The sequence below is a fragment of the Pelodiscus sinensis genome, chromosome 1 (assembly GCF_049634645.1).
Source record: "Pelodiscus sinensis isolate JC-2024 chromosome 1, ASM4963464v1, whole genome shotgun sequence".
NCBI classification, from domain to species: Eukaryota; Metazoa; Chordata; order Testudines; family Trionychidae; genus Pelodiscus; species Pelodiscus sinensis.
Window position 1 is genome coordinate 336,161,616 of NC_134711.1, and position 13,921 is coordinate 336,175,536.

General features: G+C 48.3%; 2 protein-coding genes across 2 annotated transcripts in view; both read right to left on the reverse strand.

Moving 5' to 3' along the window:
- LOC142827805 (olfactory receptor 52E2-like) overlaps window positions 1–13,921 on the reverse strand; it is a 195,999-nt gene that overhangs the window by 169,253 nt on the left and 12,825 nt on the right. The window lies entirely within an intron of this gene.
- LOC142827803 (olfactory receptor 52R1-like) lies at window positions 5,422–6,369 on the reverse strand. Its single transcript, XM_075923702.1, has one exon. The coding sequence runs from the start codon at window positions 6,367–6,369 to the stop codon at window positions 5,422–5,424; it is 948 nt and encodes a 315-aa protein (XP_075779817.1).

Genomic DNA, 13,921 nt, shown 5'->3' on the forward strand with positions numbered 1-13,921 from the left:
GGCGCAAACTCAAACAAGGTTACAAGATTACCTGGGGCTAGTCACATATCTCATTTCCTTATTAACTCTCACCAATCTCCTCTGAATGTCCCACTATCATCTGAAGTGGAATCATTGTCTACTGTCTTAACATCCTTCTCTCTGCTTACACACAAACAACATTATCTTCCTGCAAAGGAACAAAAAACATCATTTTAATTCATTCTACTTTCACACCAGGATGTTAGAAATGGTGTCCCCGGCCTCTGTTTCCCTGAAAAATGGATGACAAGGGAGGAGTCATGTGAGCATTACCTGTTGTGTTCCCTCCCTCTGGGGAATCCAGTATTGGTCACTATCAGCGGACAGAATACTGGGTTGGGTGGACTGACCCAGTATTTATCAGAGGGGTAGCTGTGTTAGACTGCATCTGCAAAAGTGGCGAGCAGTCCTGTGGCACCTTATAGACTAACTGACGTGTTGGAGCATAAGCTTTCGTGGGCAAAGACCCACTTCTTCAGATGCATACTGGGAGCTGACCTTGTCTGTGAAGACAAATGCAAAGAAAGCATTGAGTACTTCAGCTTTCCCCACATCATCTGTCACTAGGTTACCTCCGTCATCCAGTAAGGGCACCAAAGCCTCTGTGATCGCCCTCTTATTGTTAACATGCCTGTAGAAACCTTTCTTGCTGCCCTTCACATCCCTTGCCAGCTGCAATTCCAATTGTGGTTTCTCCTTCCTGATAACTCCTCTGCATTCTCGAGCAATATATTTATACTCCTCCCTTGTCATCTGTCCAAGTTTCCACACTTGTCAGCTTCCTTTTTGCATTTTCCTGGCTGCGAGGATGGGGTCTGGCTGCGAGGATGGTGTCGCCAGGAGGGATTCGGCTTCCTTGATCACGGGGTGCTCTTCCAGGAAGGACTGCTTGGCAGAGATGGAGTTCACCTTTCCAGGAGCGGGAAGGCCTTGTTTGGACACAGACTGGCTAACCTTGTGAGGAGGGCTTTAAACTAGGTTCGATGGGGACAGGTGAGCAAAGCCCACAGGTAAGTGCTGAATGTGCGGGACTGGGAGATGGGTTGGAAATGGGGGGGGGACTACGGCCTATAATGGCAAGGAGAAAAGAGGGTCAGGGCACAACAGGGAGGCAAGATCAAATCAGTAACTTAGATGCCTATATACAAATGCGAGAAGTATGGGTAATAAGCAGGAAGAACTGGAATTGCTAACCAATAAATACAACTATGATACATTGGTATTACAGAAACCTGGTGGGATGGGACACATGATTGGAATGTTGGTATGGAAGGGTACGGCTTGCTCAGGAAGGACAGACAGGGAAAAAAGGGAGGAGGGGTTGCCTTGTATATTAAAAATGTACACACTTGGACTGAAGTGGAGATGAACGTAGGAGATAGCTGTGTAGAGAGTCTCTGGGTTAAGCTAAAAGGGGTAAAAAACGAGGGTGATATCATGCTAGGAGTCTACTACAGGCCACCTATCCAGGTGGAAGAGGTGGATGAGGCCTTTTTTAAACAATTAACAAAACTATCCAAAGCCCAAGATTTGGTGGTGATGGGGGACTTCAACTATCCAGACATATGTTGGGAAACTAACACAGCGGGGCACAGGCTATCCAAAAAGTTTCTGGACTGCATTGGAGACAACTTTCTGTTTCAGAAGGTTGAAAAAGCCACCAGAGGAGAAGCTGTTTTGGATTTGATTTTAACAAATAGAGAGGAACTAGTTGAGAACTTGAAAGTGGAAGACAGTATGGGGGATAGTGATCACGAAATAATAGAGTTCATGATCTTAAGGAAAGGTAGAAGGGAGACCAGCACAATTGAGGTAATGGATTTCAAGAAGGCAGATTTTGATAAGCTCAGAGAACTTGTAGGTAAAGTCCCATGGGAAGCAAGACTGAAGGGAAAAACAACTGAGGAGAGTTGGAAGTATTTCAAAGGGACGTTGTTAAGGGCCCAAAAGCAAGCAATTCCGCTGTGTAGGAAAGATAGAAAATATGGCAAAAGACCAGCTTGGCTTAACAAGGAGATCTTGCATGATCTCAAAATAAAAAAGGAGTCGTATAAAAAATGGAAATTAGGACAAATAACAAAGGATGAATATAGGCAAGCAACACGGGAATGCAGGGGCAAGATTAGAAAGGCAAAGGCACAAAATGAGATCAAACTAGCTACAGGCATAAAGGGAAACAAGAAGACCTTTTATAAATACATTAGAAGCAAGAGGAAGACCAAGGACAGGGTAGACCCACTGCTTAGTGAGGAGGGAGAAGCAGTAACAGGAAACTTGGAAATGGCAGAGATGCTCAATGACTTCTTTGTTTCGGTCTTCACCGAGAAGTCTGGAGGTGTGCCTAACGTAGTGAATACAAGCAGAGAGAGGGTAAGTTTAGAAGATAGGATACACAAAGAACAAGTTAAAAATCACTTAGGAAAGTTAGATGTCAGCAAGTCACCAGGTCCTGATGAAATGCATCCTAGGATACTCAAGGAGCTGATAGAGGAGGTATCTGAGCCTTTAGCTACGATCTTTGAAAAACCATGGCAGACAGGGGAGATTCCAGAAGACTGGAAAAGGGCAAATATTGTGCCCATCTATAAAAAGGGAAATAAGAACAACCCAGGAAACTATAGACCGGTCAGTTTAACGTCTGTCCCAGGGAAGATAATGGAGCAGGTAATTAAGGAAATCATATGCAAACACTTGGAAGGTAATAAAGTGATAGGGAATAGCCAGCATGGGTTTGTGAAGAACAAGTCATGCCAAACTAATCTGAGAGCTTTCTTTGATAGGATAACGAGCCTTGTGGATAAGGGAGAAGCGGTGGATGTCATATACCTAGACTTTAGTAAGGCATTTGATACGGTCTCGCATGATATTCTTATTGATAAACTAGGCAAATATAACTTAGATAGGGCCACGAAAAGGTGGGTGCATAATTGGCTGGATAACCGTAGTCATAGAGTTGTTGTTAACAGTTCTAAATCCTGCTGGCAAGGGATAACAAGTGGAGTTCCTCAAGGGTCTGTTTTGGGACCCGTACTGTTCAATATCTTCATCAATGATGTAGATATTGGGATAGAGAGTACGCTTATTAAGTTTGCAGATGATACCAAACTGGGTGGGGTTGCAACTTCTTTGGAGGATAGGGACATAATTCAAAATGACCTTAGCAAGTTAGAGAAATGGTCAGAGGTAAACAGGATGAGGTTTAATAAAGAGAAATGCAAAGTGCTCCACTTAGGAAGGAACAATCAGTTCCATACATACAAGATGGGAAGCGACTGTCTAGGAAGGAGCATTGCGGAAGGGGATCTAGGGGTCATAGCGGACCACAAGTTGAATATGAGTCAACAGTGTGATGCTGTTGCAAAAAAAGCAAATATGATTCTAGGTTTGCTTACAACACACCTGTTGATACAAACTCGTGAAGTCATTCTGCCGCTCTACTCTGCACTAGTTAGGCCTCAGCTGGAGTACTGTGTCCAGTTCTGGGCACCACATTTCAAGAAAGATGTGGAGAAATTGGAAAGGGTACAGAGAAGAGTGACAAGAATGATTAAAGGTCTAGAGAACATGACCTATGAAGCCAGGCTTCATGAACTGGGCTTGTTTAGTTTGGAAAAAAGAAGATTAAGGGGGGACATGATAGCGGTTTTACAAATATCTAAAAGGGTGTCACAAGGAGGAAGGAGAAAATTTGTTCCTCTTGGTTTCTGAGGACAGGACAAGGAGTAATGGGCTTAAAGTGCAGCAGGGGAAGTTTAGGTTGGACATTAGGAAAAAATTCCTAACTGTCAGGGTGGTCAAATATTGGAATAAATTGCCAAGGGAGGTGGTGGAATCTCCCTCTCTGGAGATATTTAAGAACAGGTTAGATAGACATCTGCCAGGGATGGTGTAGACGGAGCTTGGTCCTGCCTTGAGGGCGGGGGGCTGGACTCGATGACCTCTCGAGGTCCCTTACAGTTCTATGATTCTATGATTTAAAGTCACCAAGGATTCCACCGTTAAGCTGGTCACCTGCCACATTTGCTTTTTTAACTACAAACATCAGGATGGTCTGTTCCTGGTCCTTGAAGAAGGCTTCTTTTAAATACAGGCAACTTGCGTAGACTCCTCTGCCCTTCATGTTAGCGTCCCAGGGAATACTTCCCATCAGTTCTCTGAGGGAGTCAAATGCAGCTTTTCTGCAGTCCAGGGTGTGTGGTTTGCTGCTCTCCTTTCTTCCTTGGGTCAGGATCCTGAACTTGACCATCTCATGATCACTGCTGCCCAGGTTGTCACCCACCTCTGATTCACCTTCTAGTTCCTCCCTCTTTATGAGCAGCAGGTCAAGGTGAGCCTCGGTCCCTGGTTGGTTCCTCCAGAACTTAAGATATCAAAGGGCAATAACATGACAATGGTTCCTCACTCTCCGTACAACAACGCACCTGAAAGTACCAGAGCAAAAAGACTGAACTAGGGGGAAGTTCTGGTCCTAGGCAGGAAACAAAAAACCTGCTTGAAAAAACTCACCTGCTTGTGCTTGCAAACTCAACTGGACAGTGCTCGATTGAAACCCCAACTAGTATATTAGGCACAGACAATAGTTTGGTTTTTTTTTATTTTTCATCGTTAATCTACTTAGATCCATTTGTTATGCTCCTTTCAAAGCTCTCCTTTGGTAGCCAATGAATGTATTTTACCCAACATACTGCGAATTGTCTGAAATTCTCAGTTCATGAGCAGAAGCTAACCACCCATTTTCCTTTGCAACAGTGGTGCCCTGGGTTACAAATTCACACTGGCCTAGTTTTGAGTGGGGTAAATCAGTGGAGCTCTGTGTTCTCCAGCTTGTAGCTGGATGATAGGCTGTAATCTCTGCTGTGGGTTTGTACAGTGGCTCGTGAGAGACTCCATGAACACAGTTGGGTGCAGGCCCTGTCTGTGCATGTTGGGGGAGGGAACTTTGAGGCCTTTCTAGTTTGTCACACCCCAGAGCAAGAAGGGAACCAGACTGGGGAGATAAAGGCCCCAGCTACACCTCCATTCCATATGGAACCCTGGAGGGGGTGGCAACCCATGATGGAGATGATCCAATAAGTGATGGGGGAGATGGGGAACAGGAGCAAGCAAGAGGAAAGTAAACTTGGAAGGAAAGGCACAGTAATACCTCGGGCCTCAAGGGGAGACATAGAGCAGGGGTGGTGTCTCTGGGCAAGGGTGGGGTAGGTTGTAGGTCCAGTTACAATGAGTAAGTCACACACAGACCAATTCCCCAATTTGTTACAACGAGAAAGAATTATCAGGAAAAACTGAATTGCTCTTTGACTAGCGAGTGAGTCATTTAGGGAAGAGGGCCCAACAGCCTATCACCAATCATCTCGGCAAGGAGTTATGCCGGAGAGCCATGGTACCAGGAGAAAACATTTAGGTCCCTTTTAGAGTAACAAGCTGGAGCATCCTGGCCCGGATCTGTTTGGTCCTCACTCCGTAGATGATGGGGTTCAGCATGGGGGGCACCAGGAGGTAAATGTTGGCAAAGAGAACATGGAAATGCAGGGGTATATTGAGGCCAAATCGAGTTGAGAGGGATGAAAAGAGAGTTGGAGTGTAAAAGGCTAAGATGACACATAGCTGAGAAGTGCAGGTCCCAAAAGTCTTGAGTCGGGCGTCCTTTGTGGGGAGGCGGAAGATGGCCCTGAGGATCTGGGTGTAGGAAATGAAAATAAAAATCACATACAGACCAAAGCTACAGAATAGCACAAAGAGGCCGTAGTAACTACTGACACGGATGTCGACACAGGCTAGTTTCACCACAGGCATGTGCTCACAGTGCGTGTAGGGGATGATGTTGGTTCTGCAATATGGCCACTGCCTCGCCAGGAAGGGATAGGGCAGTGCAAGTATGGCACCTTGCAGCACCACGGCCAGGCCAATCTTGGCTACCACAGAGTTATTCAGGATAGTGGAATGTCTCAGGGGATGGCAGATGGCCACGTAGCGATCGAAAGCCATGGCCACCAATATCCCAGATTCAATCACCGAGAAGGAATGAACAAAGTACAACTGGGTGAGGCAGGCACTGAAATCGATTTCTCTGGAAATAAACCAGAAATTGCTCAGTATTGTGGGTAGTGTAGATGTGGACAGGACCAGGTCGGTGACGGCCAGCATGCAGAGGAAATAGTACATGGGCTCATGGAGGCTCGGCTCTGTCTTCACAATGAACAGGATGGTGACGTTCCCCAAGATGGTTATGACGTACATGGCACAGAAGGGGATGGAGATCCAGACATGGGCCCACTCCAGGCCAGGAATGCCCAGCAGGATGAAGGTGGAAGGGTTGGAGAAGTAGCTTGTGTTGGAACCTGACATGGAATGATGAAGAACGTGTCCAACGCTGAAGGAAGAAGACAGTTTACTGTATTTAACTTATTATCCTCTGTGGACCTCAATGTGACCAGGGCAATGGTCACAGTACACATGCCTGAAAGGACAGAGAATATTTGTGTGAGGCACGATATGCACTGATGGAAACTATTTTCATGGTGAAGCCGATTGGTTGCTATTTACACACAGGAAAAACATTTTTATTCAGATAATTGACGCTACCACTGACAATTGCATATTTTATTGTGCTCCCGGTGTCAATTATGTCTACACCTCTTCTTGTGAGAAGCGGTAAAAGGGAACAGCAAGAAACACACGTCAGGGAGAACACCAGGTCCTCACTGCTATCAGCACCTGGAGACCCCTGCTCATTCACACTGGTGGGCTGCGTCTAAACTGGCATGATTTTGCAGAAATACTTTTAACGGCCTTTTTCCCGAGTGGGAGTGTGAAAGTATTTGTGCAAGAAGCACTGATTTTGTACATTACAAAGTACTGATTTTGTACATTCAAGCAGCCAGTGTAGACAGCTGGCAAGTTTTTGCACAAAAGCGGCTGCTGTTGTGCAAAATCTTGGCAGTCTAGACGCACTCATGGTGGAAGGAAAGCCCATGTTAGGATGCCGGAATAATGGGATGGAGAATCACCCGGTTGGACATGTGCTCAGCTGCGGTGACCTCGTCTCTATGGAAGATACAGCAGATAAAAGGGGGTATTCCAAGACAAACTATGGGAATGGGGCAAGCTGCTGTGTTCAGGCAGATTGAAGAGGCTGTGAAGAAACAAGATGATGGAGGAGAGGAAAGTAAAGCATAGGACTGATTGCATTCCAATGGGTGTGCACTTCCTCGCTGCTGGTGAGCAGTGCTAGCCGCCACTGGGTGAGCCCCACCAATGGGAAAGAGAAAAGAGTTTCCAACCCATAATAACTATACATCAGCACAACTGAGTGGCATGAAATATTACTCAGAAAAATGAGAATGCAAATTGGATATTCTTTACAGTCCCTGGAAAAATCATGGAGGGGATCCTCAGGGAATCCATTCTGAAGCACTTGGAAGAGGAGAAAGTGACCAGGAATAGTCTACATGGATTCACAAAGGGCAAGTCATGCCTGACCAATCTGATTAGCTTATATGATGAGGTAACTGGCTGTGTGGATACGGGAAAGTCAGTGGATGTGATATACCTTGACTTTAGCAAAGCTTTTGATACGATCTCCCACAATGTTCTTGCCAGCAAGTTAAGGGAACATGGATTGGATACAAGGACTGTAAGATGGATAGAAAGCTGGCTAGATTGTTGGGCCCAATGGGTAGTGATCAACAGCTTGAAATCAGGTTGGCAGTCGGTTTCTGGTGGAGTGCCCCAAAGCTATGTTTTAGGACTGGTTTTGTTCAACATCTTCATTAATTACCTGGATGAGGGGATGGATTGCACCCTCAGTAGGTTTGCAGATGACACTAAGCTAAGGGGAGAGGTAGATACGCTGGAGGGCAGGGATAGGGTCCAGAGTGACCTGGAAAAATTGGCGGAAGGTAAGTCCATTTTTGGATGCTGGAGGAATGGGACGGAGAATCACCCGGTGAGAGGTGTGCTCAGCTGTGGTGACCTCGTCTCCGTGGAAGATACAGCAGATAAATAGGTGCGTTCCGAGATGAACCATAGGAATGCAGAGGCTGCTGTGTGGGACGAGACTAAAGAGTCTGTGAAGAAAAAGAAGGAGAAAGATGATAGAGGAGAGGAAAGTAAAGAATAGAACTGGTTGCATTCCAATGGGCAATGGAAGAAGAGTTCCCAACCCGTAATATCCAAACATCAGCACAATCAAGTCAGGGGAAATGTTAGCTAGAAAAATCAGAATGAAAATTGGGTGTTCTTTAACATGAGTGTATTCAGTAGCTAAACAGTTACCATGCCACAGTTAAGAAAGTGTTTAAAGCTACGTGATTATTTGGTTGTGCAAGGAAAATGGGTGTGCCTGGAATGGGACTGTTGCTCATAAAGCCAAACAGAAGGAATCACCAAATCAAGTACAGTCATGCAAACTGACAAAACTCAGTGAATGTCAAATGAGGCTGAAGCCAGTTGAGCCAGAATCAGAGAACCATGGAACACTGAAACTGAAAAGGACCTTGAGAAGTTATCAAGTTCAGTTACCTGACCTCATGGCAGGACCAAGCACCGTGTAGATCAGGGCTACTCAACATACAATCCGTGGTGCAGGTTGGGTTTACACAGGGCTCAACTTTTGGCCTGCGGGTGGGAGCCAAAACAAAAAAATAGTCAATATCATGGTCTTCTGTTGATATGCATTTTAGTACTCAGTGAATCATAGAATACTAGGACTGAAAGGGACCTTGAGAGTCATCGAGTCCAGTCCCCTGCCCTCATGGAAGACCAAGCACCATATTCTAGACTATCCTTGACAGGTGTCTGTCTAACCTGGTCTTAAATATCTCCAGTGATGGAGATTCCACAACCTCCCTAGGCATCTTATGTCAGTGTTTAACCACCCTGAGAGGAATACGTATTTCCTAATGTCCAGTCTAAACCTCCCTTCCTGCCTTTTGATCCCATTGCTTAAAATAGGATGAATCTGCAATAGGACTGCTTCTAAATACGCCTTTCATAAAAGGGATAAAATGGAGAAATTCAGTTATTTGGAATAGCTAAATCAGTGCTTACGATTTGAATCGCGTGGGGAGCACGGACCTCAAATGGTCGCTTGCCACCCTGGGCACTCCCCTGCTCCCAAAGGGCTTGCAGCACGCCATGAAGGGAGGGGAAGGGGGCCGGGCTGGATGGAAGGGGGCCAGGAAGCAGAGCTGGGGGGAGTTGAGGGCTGTGGGGCTGGAGGGGAGGATGGGGGGGCCCGGAGGAGGGAAGCAGCACTGGCGAGAGGGGGCCATGTACATCAGCGTTACAGATGCACAGACAATGGGCTACTATATATATGATATTATGAAATATAAGAAATAATAGAAAATATTAGGGCATGAGAAAGGAAACTTGTTAATGTTACAGAAACTGTAGACATGTTCAGGACAGTTTTCTTCTGCACTTGGAAATAAGCCGTATAAGGAACCCATATCATGTAAAGCAAGGAAACACTTTTCGGACCATTAGCAATGAAGAAGAGCGTTAAACCGCATCTACAGTGGCACCTTTGGATTGAGAGCACCAGAGCCTATGTCTAGACTAAAGGTTCTTTCAGAAGAAGCATTTCCGGAAGAGATCTTCTGGAAAAACTTCTTCTGAAAGAGCATGTCCACACTGCCAAAGTTCATAAAAAAAGCCATCTGCATTTTCGAAAGATAGTGTCCATACTCATGGCTTGGCTTCGCGAACGAAGATCTAGGAAGGAAATCCCCGTCTTCTGCAGGCACGCTGGTGGCTGACGAGGCCTATGCGAGACACGCAGGTCCTGCCACAACGGCTGCAAATATAGGTCTGATCCGGGATAGGTGCTGAGGGGTCACAGTTCTTCTTCCTTCTCCTTTTGTCCTCCATACAGGCCCTGCGGGAATCTTCGAAGAAGGAGGTGGCCTGGTGGACTGTGTGTTGCCAGGAGTTGTGATCTGCTGCTTGTGTTGCCCATTGACGGTGATCGATACAACAAGCAGTGAGGGACTTCTTCAGGGAGTCTTTGTACCGCTTTCGTGGTGCCCCTATGTCACGGTAGCCAGAGGACAGTTCCCCATACAGCACGATCTTGGGTAGGTGGTGGTTCTCCATCCTGGCGATGTGCCCTGCCCAGCGAAGCTGTATCTTGAGGACCATGGCCTCGATGCTGGTGACCTCCGCTAACTTGAGGACTTCAGTGTTGGCGACGGATGCTATCTCACATGTAAGCTGTGATTTCTATGGACGGAGTGGCCATCAGGGGAACTGTGCTTTTTCCTCTTCTTTTGAAAGAACTCCCTCTTCCCCGTCCATACACGCCTTTTTCTGAAAGAGCTGTTTTGGAAAAAGGCTTCTTCCTCATAGAATGAGGATTAACAGTGTCAAAAAAACACAAAATCTGGATATTGGGATTTTGGGGGAAGATTTTGTACCAAAGCCTGTAGAGACAATGTTTTGGGATGCTCTTATGGACCCCTATTTCTACATTTGTCGTACCAGAGTGGGGTACAGACCTCACACACACACACATACACAAAATGGGAAGTGACTGTCTAGAAAAGAGCCCCATTGAAAGGGATTGAGGGATCTTAGTGGATCACAAGCTAAATACAAGACAACAGTGTCACACAGTTAAAAAACACAAATCTCATTCTGGGACTCTGTGACAGGGATGAAGAACTCAGCACAGAAGAACAATTCTTCCCTGCTCTGCACTCAATTGTCCCCAGATCTAATATTCTGTCCAGTTCTGGGCACCACATTTCGGGAAAGCTGCGGGCAGACTTGGCAGGGTGCGGAGTGAAGCACCACACTGGGTACAAGGTCAAGAGGTGAGGGGAGCAGGGTCTGCAGGTGAGGGGGCCGCCCTCCCCACCGCTCTCCTGGGCTGGGGAGGGGGACAGAGCCACGCAGAGCTGTGGGAGCGGTGCCTGGGGATGGTCGGTGTCAGCAAAATGTCTCCCAGCCACGGTCCCATTCTCCTCAGCAGCTGTGTGTGGCCGGGGGCTGCAGGTTGCCCAACACCAGGCCTGTGTGAGGGCTGGGACGGAACTCGAGGGCCTCCCACAGTCCCTGCCAGGACTGGGATTCTGTGTGTTTCTATGGTAACCAAGATGAGGGCCCTGTGTCCCTGAGGAAAGGGAGCTTGGAAAGGATTCGGGGTAACTGGTCAACCGCCTCATGGGGAGCTCCCAGTGCCGGGCTGTGGCCAAGGGACGCTGGGATTCCTGGTCGTGTGAACAGCAGAGCTGTGAGCTGGCGCAGGGGCAGGGTTTCCCCCTTGCACACGGCATCGGTGAAAGCACCTGGGTGAGATCGCGGGACCCAAACTGGGAGCGGGGGAGGAAAAGAGCCGCACAGATGGGGGGAGGCTGCGTCAAATCCCATCCGGAGAGAGACCCAGAAACCCTCATCTCATTATCGCATCAAACTAGGCTCAGGCAGAGACTGGGCTGGGGCGGAACCACCGGGAATGTCGGGCGCTGGGATCTCACCGAGATGAGAAGCGCCAGGCCCAGAGGCTGGAGGCTGAAGCCAGACGAATTCCAGCTGGAAATCCGGGCTAACGGCTGAGCCCTGAGCGTGATCCACCCTGCGGAGAGAATGTGAGGGGAAGGGCTGGATTCCCCAACTCCCAGTGCTGCAAGAGCCAGGATGGAGGCTGTTCTGGACATCGGTTTCAGGGCTCGTGAGCACTTAAAGCATTAAAGTGTCACAGCCTCACAGCTGCACTGGGAACACTGGTCTTGCCTCTGCTGAGAAATGAGTTCAGTGTTTGCAGGGCGGAGCCCTGAGACCTCCATGATTCCCAGCAGGCTAGAAGCAGGAAAGAGCCCCCATGACCAGCCACAGCCCTGACATACTGGAGCAGGAGCGGACAGCATCTGTGCAGGGACACACAGTTGGCTCCTCGGCTCCTCACCTCTGATTCCAAGGGGAGTTTTGCTTCAGTGAGACCTGAGCCAAAAGCTGGCCACAGCCTCAGGACTGGCCCTTGTATGATACATTTGTTAAAACCTTTCCTCCTGAAGGACCCCAGTGCCACTGCTACGCAGCCACCTCTGGGATGGAGCACATCATTGGGAAGGAATGTGGGTGCACAGAAAAGAGGAGTGTTTTGGCCAGAGATAATGGAGATAGTGGAGCAAAATCTTTTTCTCTGGCCAGGATTCAGGGATGTTTAATGGCCGTGCAGAGCTGACAAGACCCCAGATTTACCCTCTCTCTCTCAGCATGTCTACATACCTCAGGGGTTATTGAGCAGCTGAGCTTATCTGCAGGAGATGGTACCTGTGAATTTGGAGACCAAAGAGTCTTCCTTGGGACACCCCCTCAGGCAGCCGCGTCCTGCACCTCTCTCAGCCCAGCATCTGCAGCTGAGAGCCAACACAGCATGTGAACCATTTATAACACATCTCTGGGCAGTCCCGGGTGGTTTGCTCAGCCTCGGGGGGAGAAGCGGTATCTGGATGTAACCAGCCTGGACATCGGGCTGTTTATCCAGCTTTAGGCACAAACAGCAATTATTGAACCTTCCCACAGGGGGAGGAGAACTCTGGGCTGTGGCTGCTCCGTATTTACTTTAAAATAATATTTGCTTAGTCAGAAAGTTAGGCAGCAGACCTAGGTCTGCACAGAATGTGGCTCCTGTGAGCGCCCAGGGTGGGCGAGTTGGGAGGAGACAGAGCCACGTGGAGAAAGGTGGCTACGGGCAGGCACGGGCACTTTCTGCAGGCCCACGGGGCTGTCACACTGGGGCTAGAGTGCAGCAACTGTCCTCGGTCATTCTCCTCATACATTTCCTGCAGGGCCGTGGAAGCGCCTAGCACAGGGAAGTGCCTCCGAACACACCCTCGTGTGGCGCGACACACGGAGCCACAGGGAGAGGTGGCCTGTCCGTGCTCGTGGAGAGAGAGACAGTCACAGCCAGAGCCCTGAGTGACCCGCTACAAACATTCCCTCCCCAGCAACCCACCCGTGCGTGAGCAGAGCGCCCTAAGAAATGAACATCAGCAAAGCCTCAGACCGACGCTCTGGAAGAGTGAGGGGCAGCCTAAGCTAGAGAGTGGCCACAAGAGTGACCCTCCTTCTCCTCGTGGGCTGCACGATTGTAGTACGCAGGACGGTCTACTGAGACGGGGTAACCTTGTTGGCTCAGCATGTGCATGTAGAACTTAACCAATGGAGCTGTACCAGCACTTTGACTGGATGCAGAGTGAGGGCACGGCTCTCACACAGTTGTGTGTAAGCATCTCACACTTCAAATACCCTTGCTTTAAGTGTGTGTCACTTTGTAATAGTAGGAGAATAACCTAATGAAATATCACAACATCTGGCCACTTTTTGTGGGGCCACAGTAAACAAACTTTCTTGCGGGCCGCACAGGGAACCGCCCTGGGGCATCTGTAGGTTTCTCCCCAGTACCCTACAATCATAGCATGGGTAGGCCCCTGCACTCACGGTAGGACCATGAACTGTCCATACAATATCTGGTAGGTGTCTCCCACTTTCACACACTGCCCCATGCCTCTCAGCGGTTTCTGCAAACTCTTCCCGAAGATTCGTGACTGGCCTGGATTATCCGACAGACTTGCCGAATAATGTCCCACTGCTCTCTCAGCAGCCCCCAGGCACAGAGAAGCCTTTGAAAGGCCATGGTCTCAGAAACGTAGAAGGCTGGGCCCTCTCTTTCCAAGGGCTGGGAAAATCCTGCTCTCGAACATATTCACGATGCAGCCCCAGGCCACGCTGTTCCCCAAATCTGTCTCCATTTTCTTCCCCTCCTAACACACACAACCTGCATTTTTTCTGATCTCGGTGGGTTTTGAAAGCTGTGCTACTTTTGCCAAAATTCTATCTCTGCAGTGTCGAGTATCCTCTTGTGGGCCCAGTGCCAAGTTCGATTGTGGGC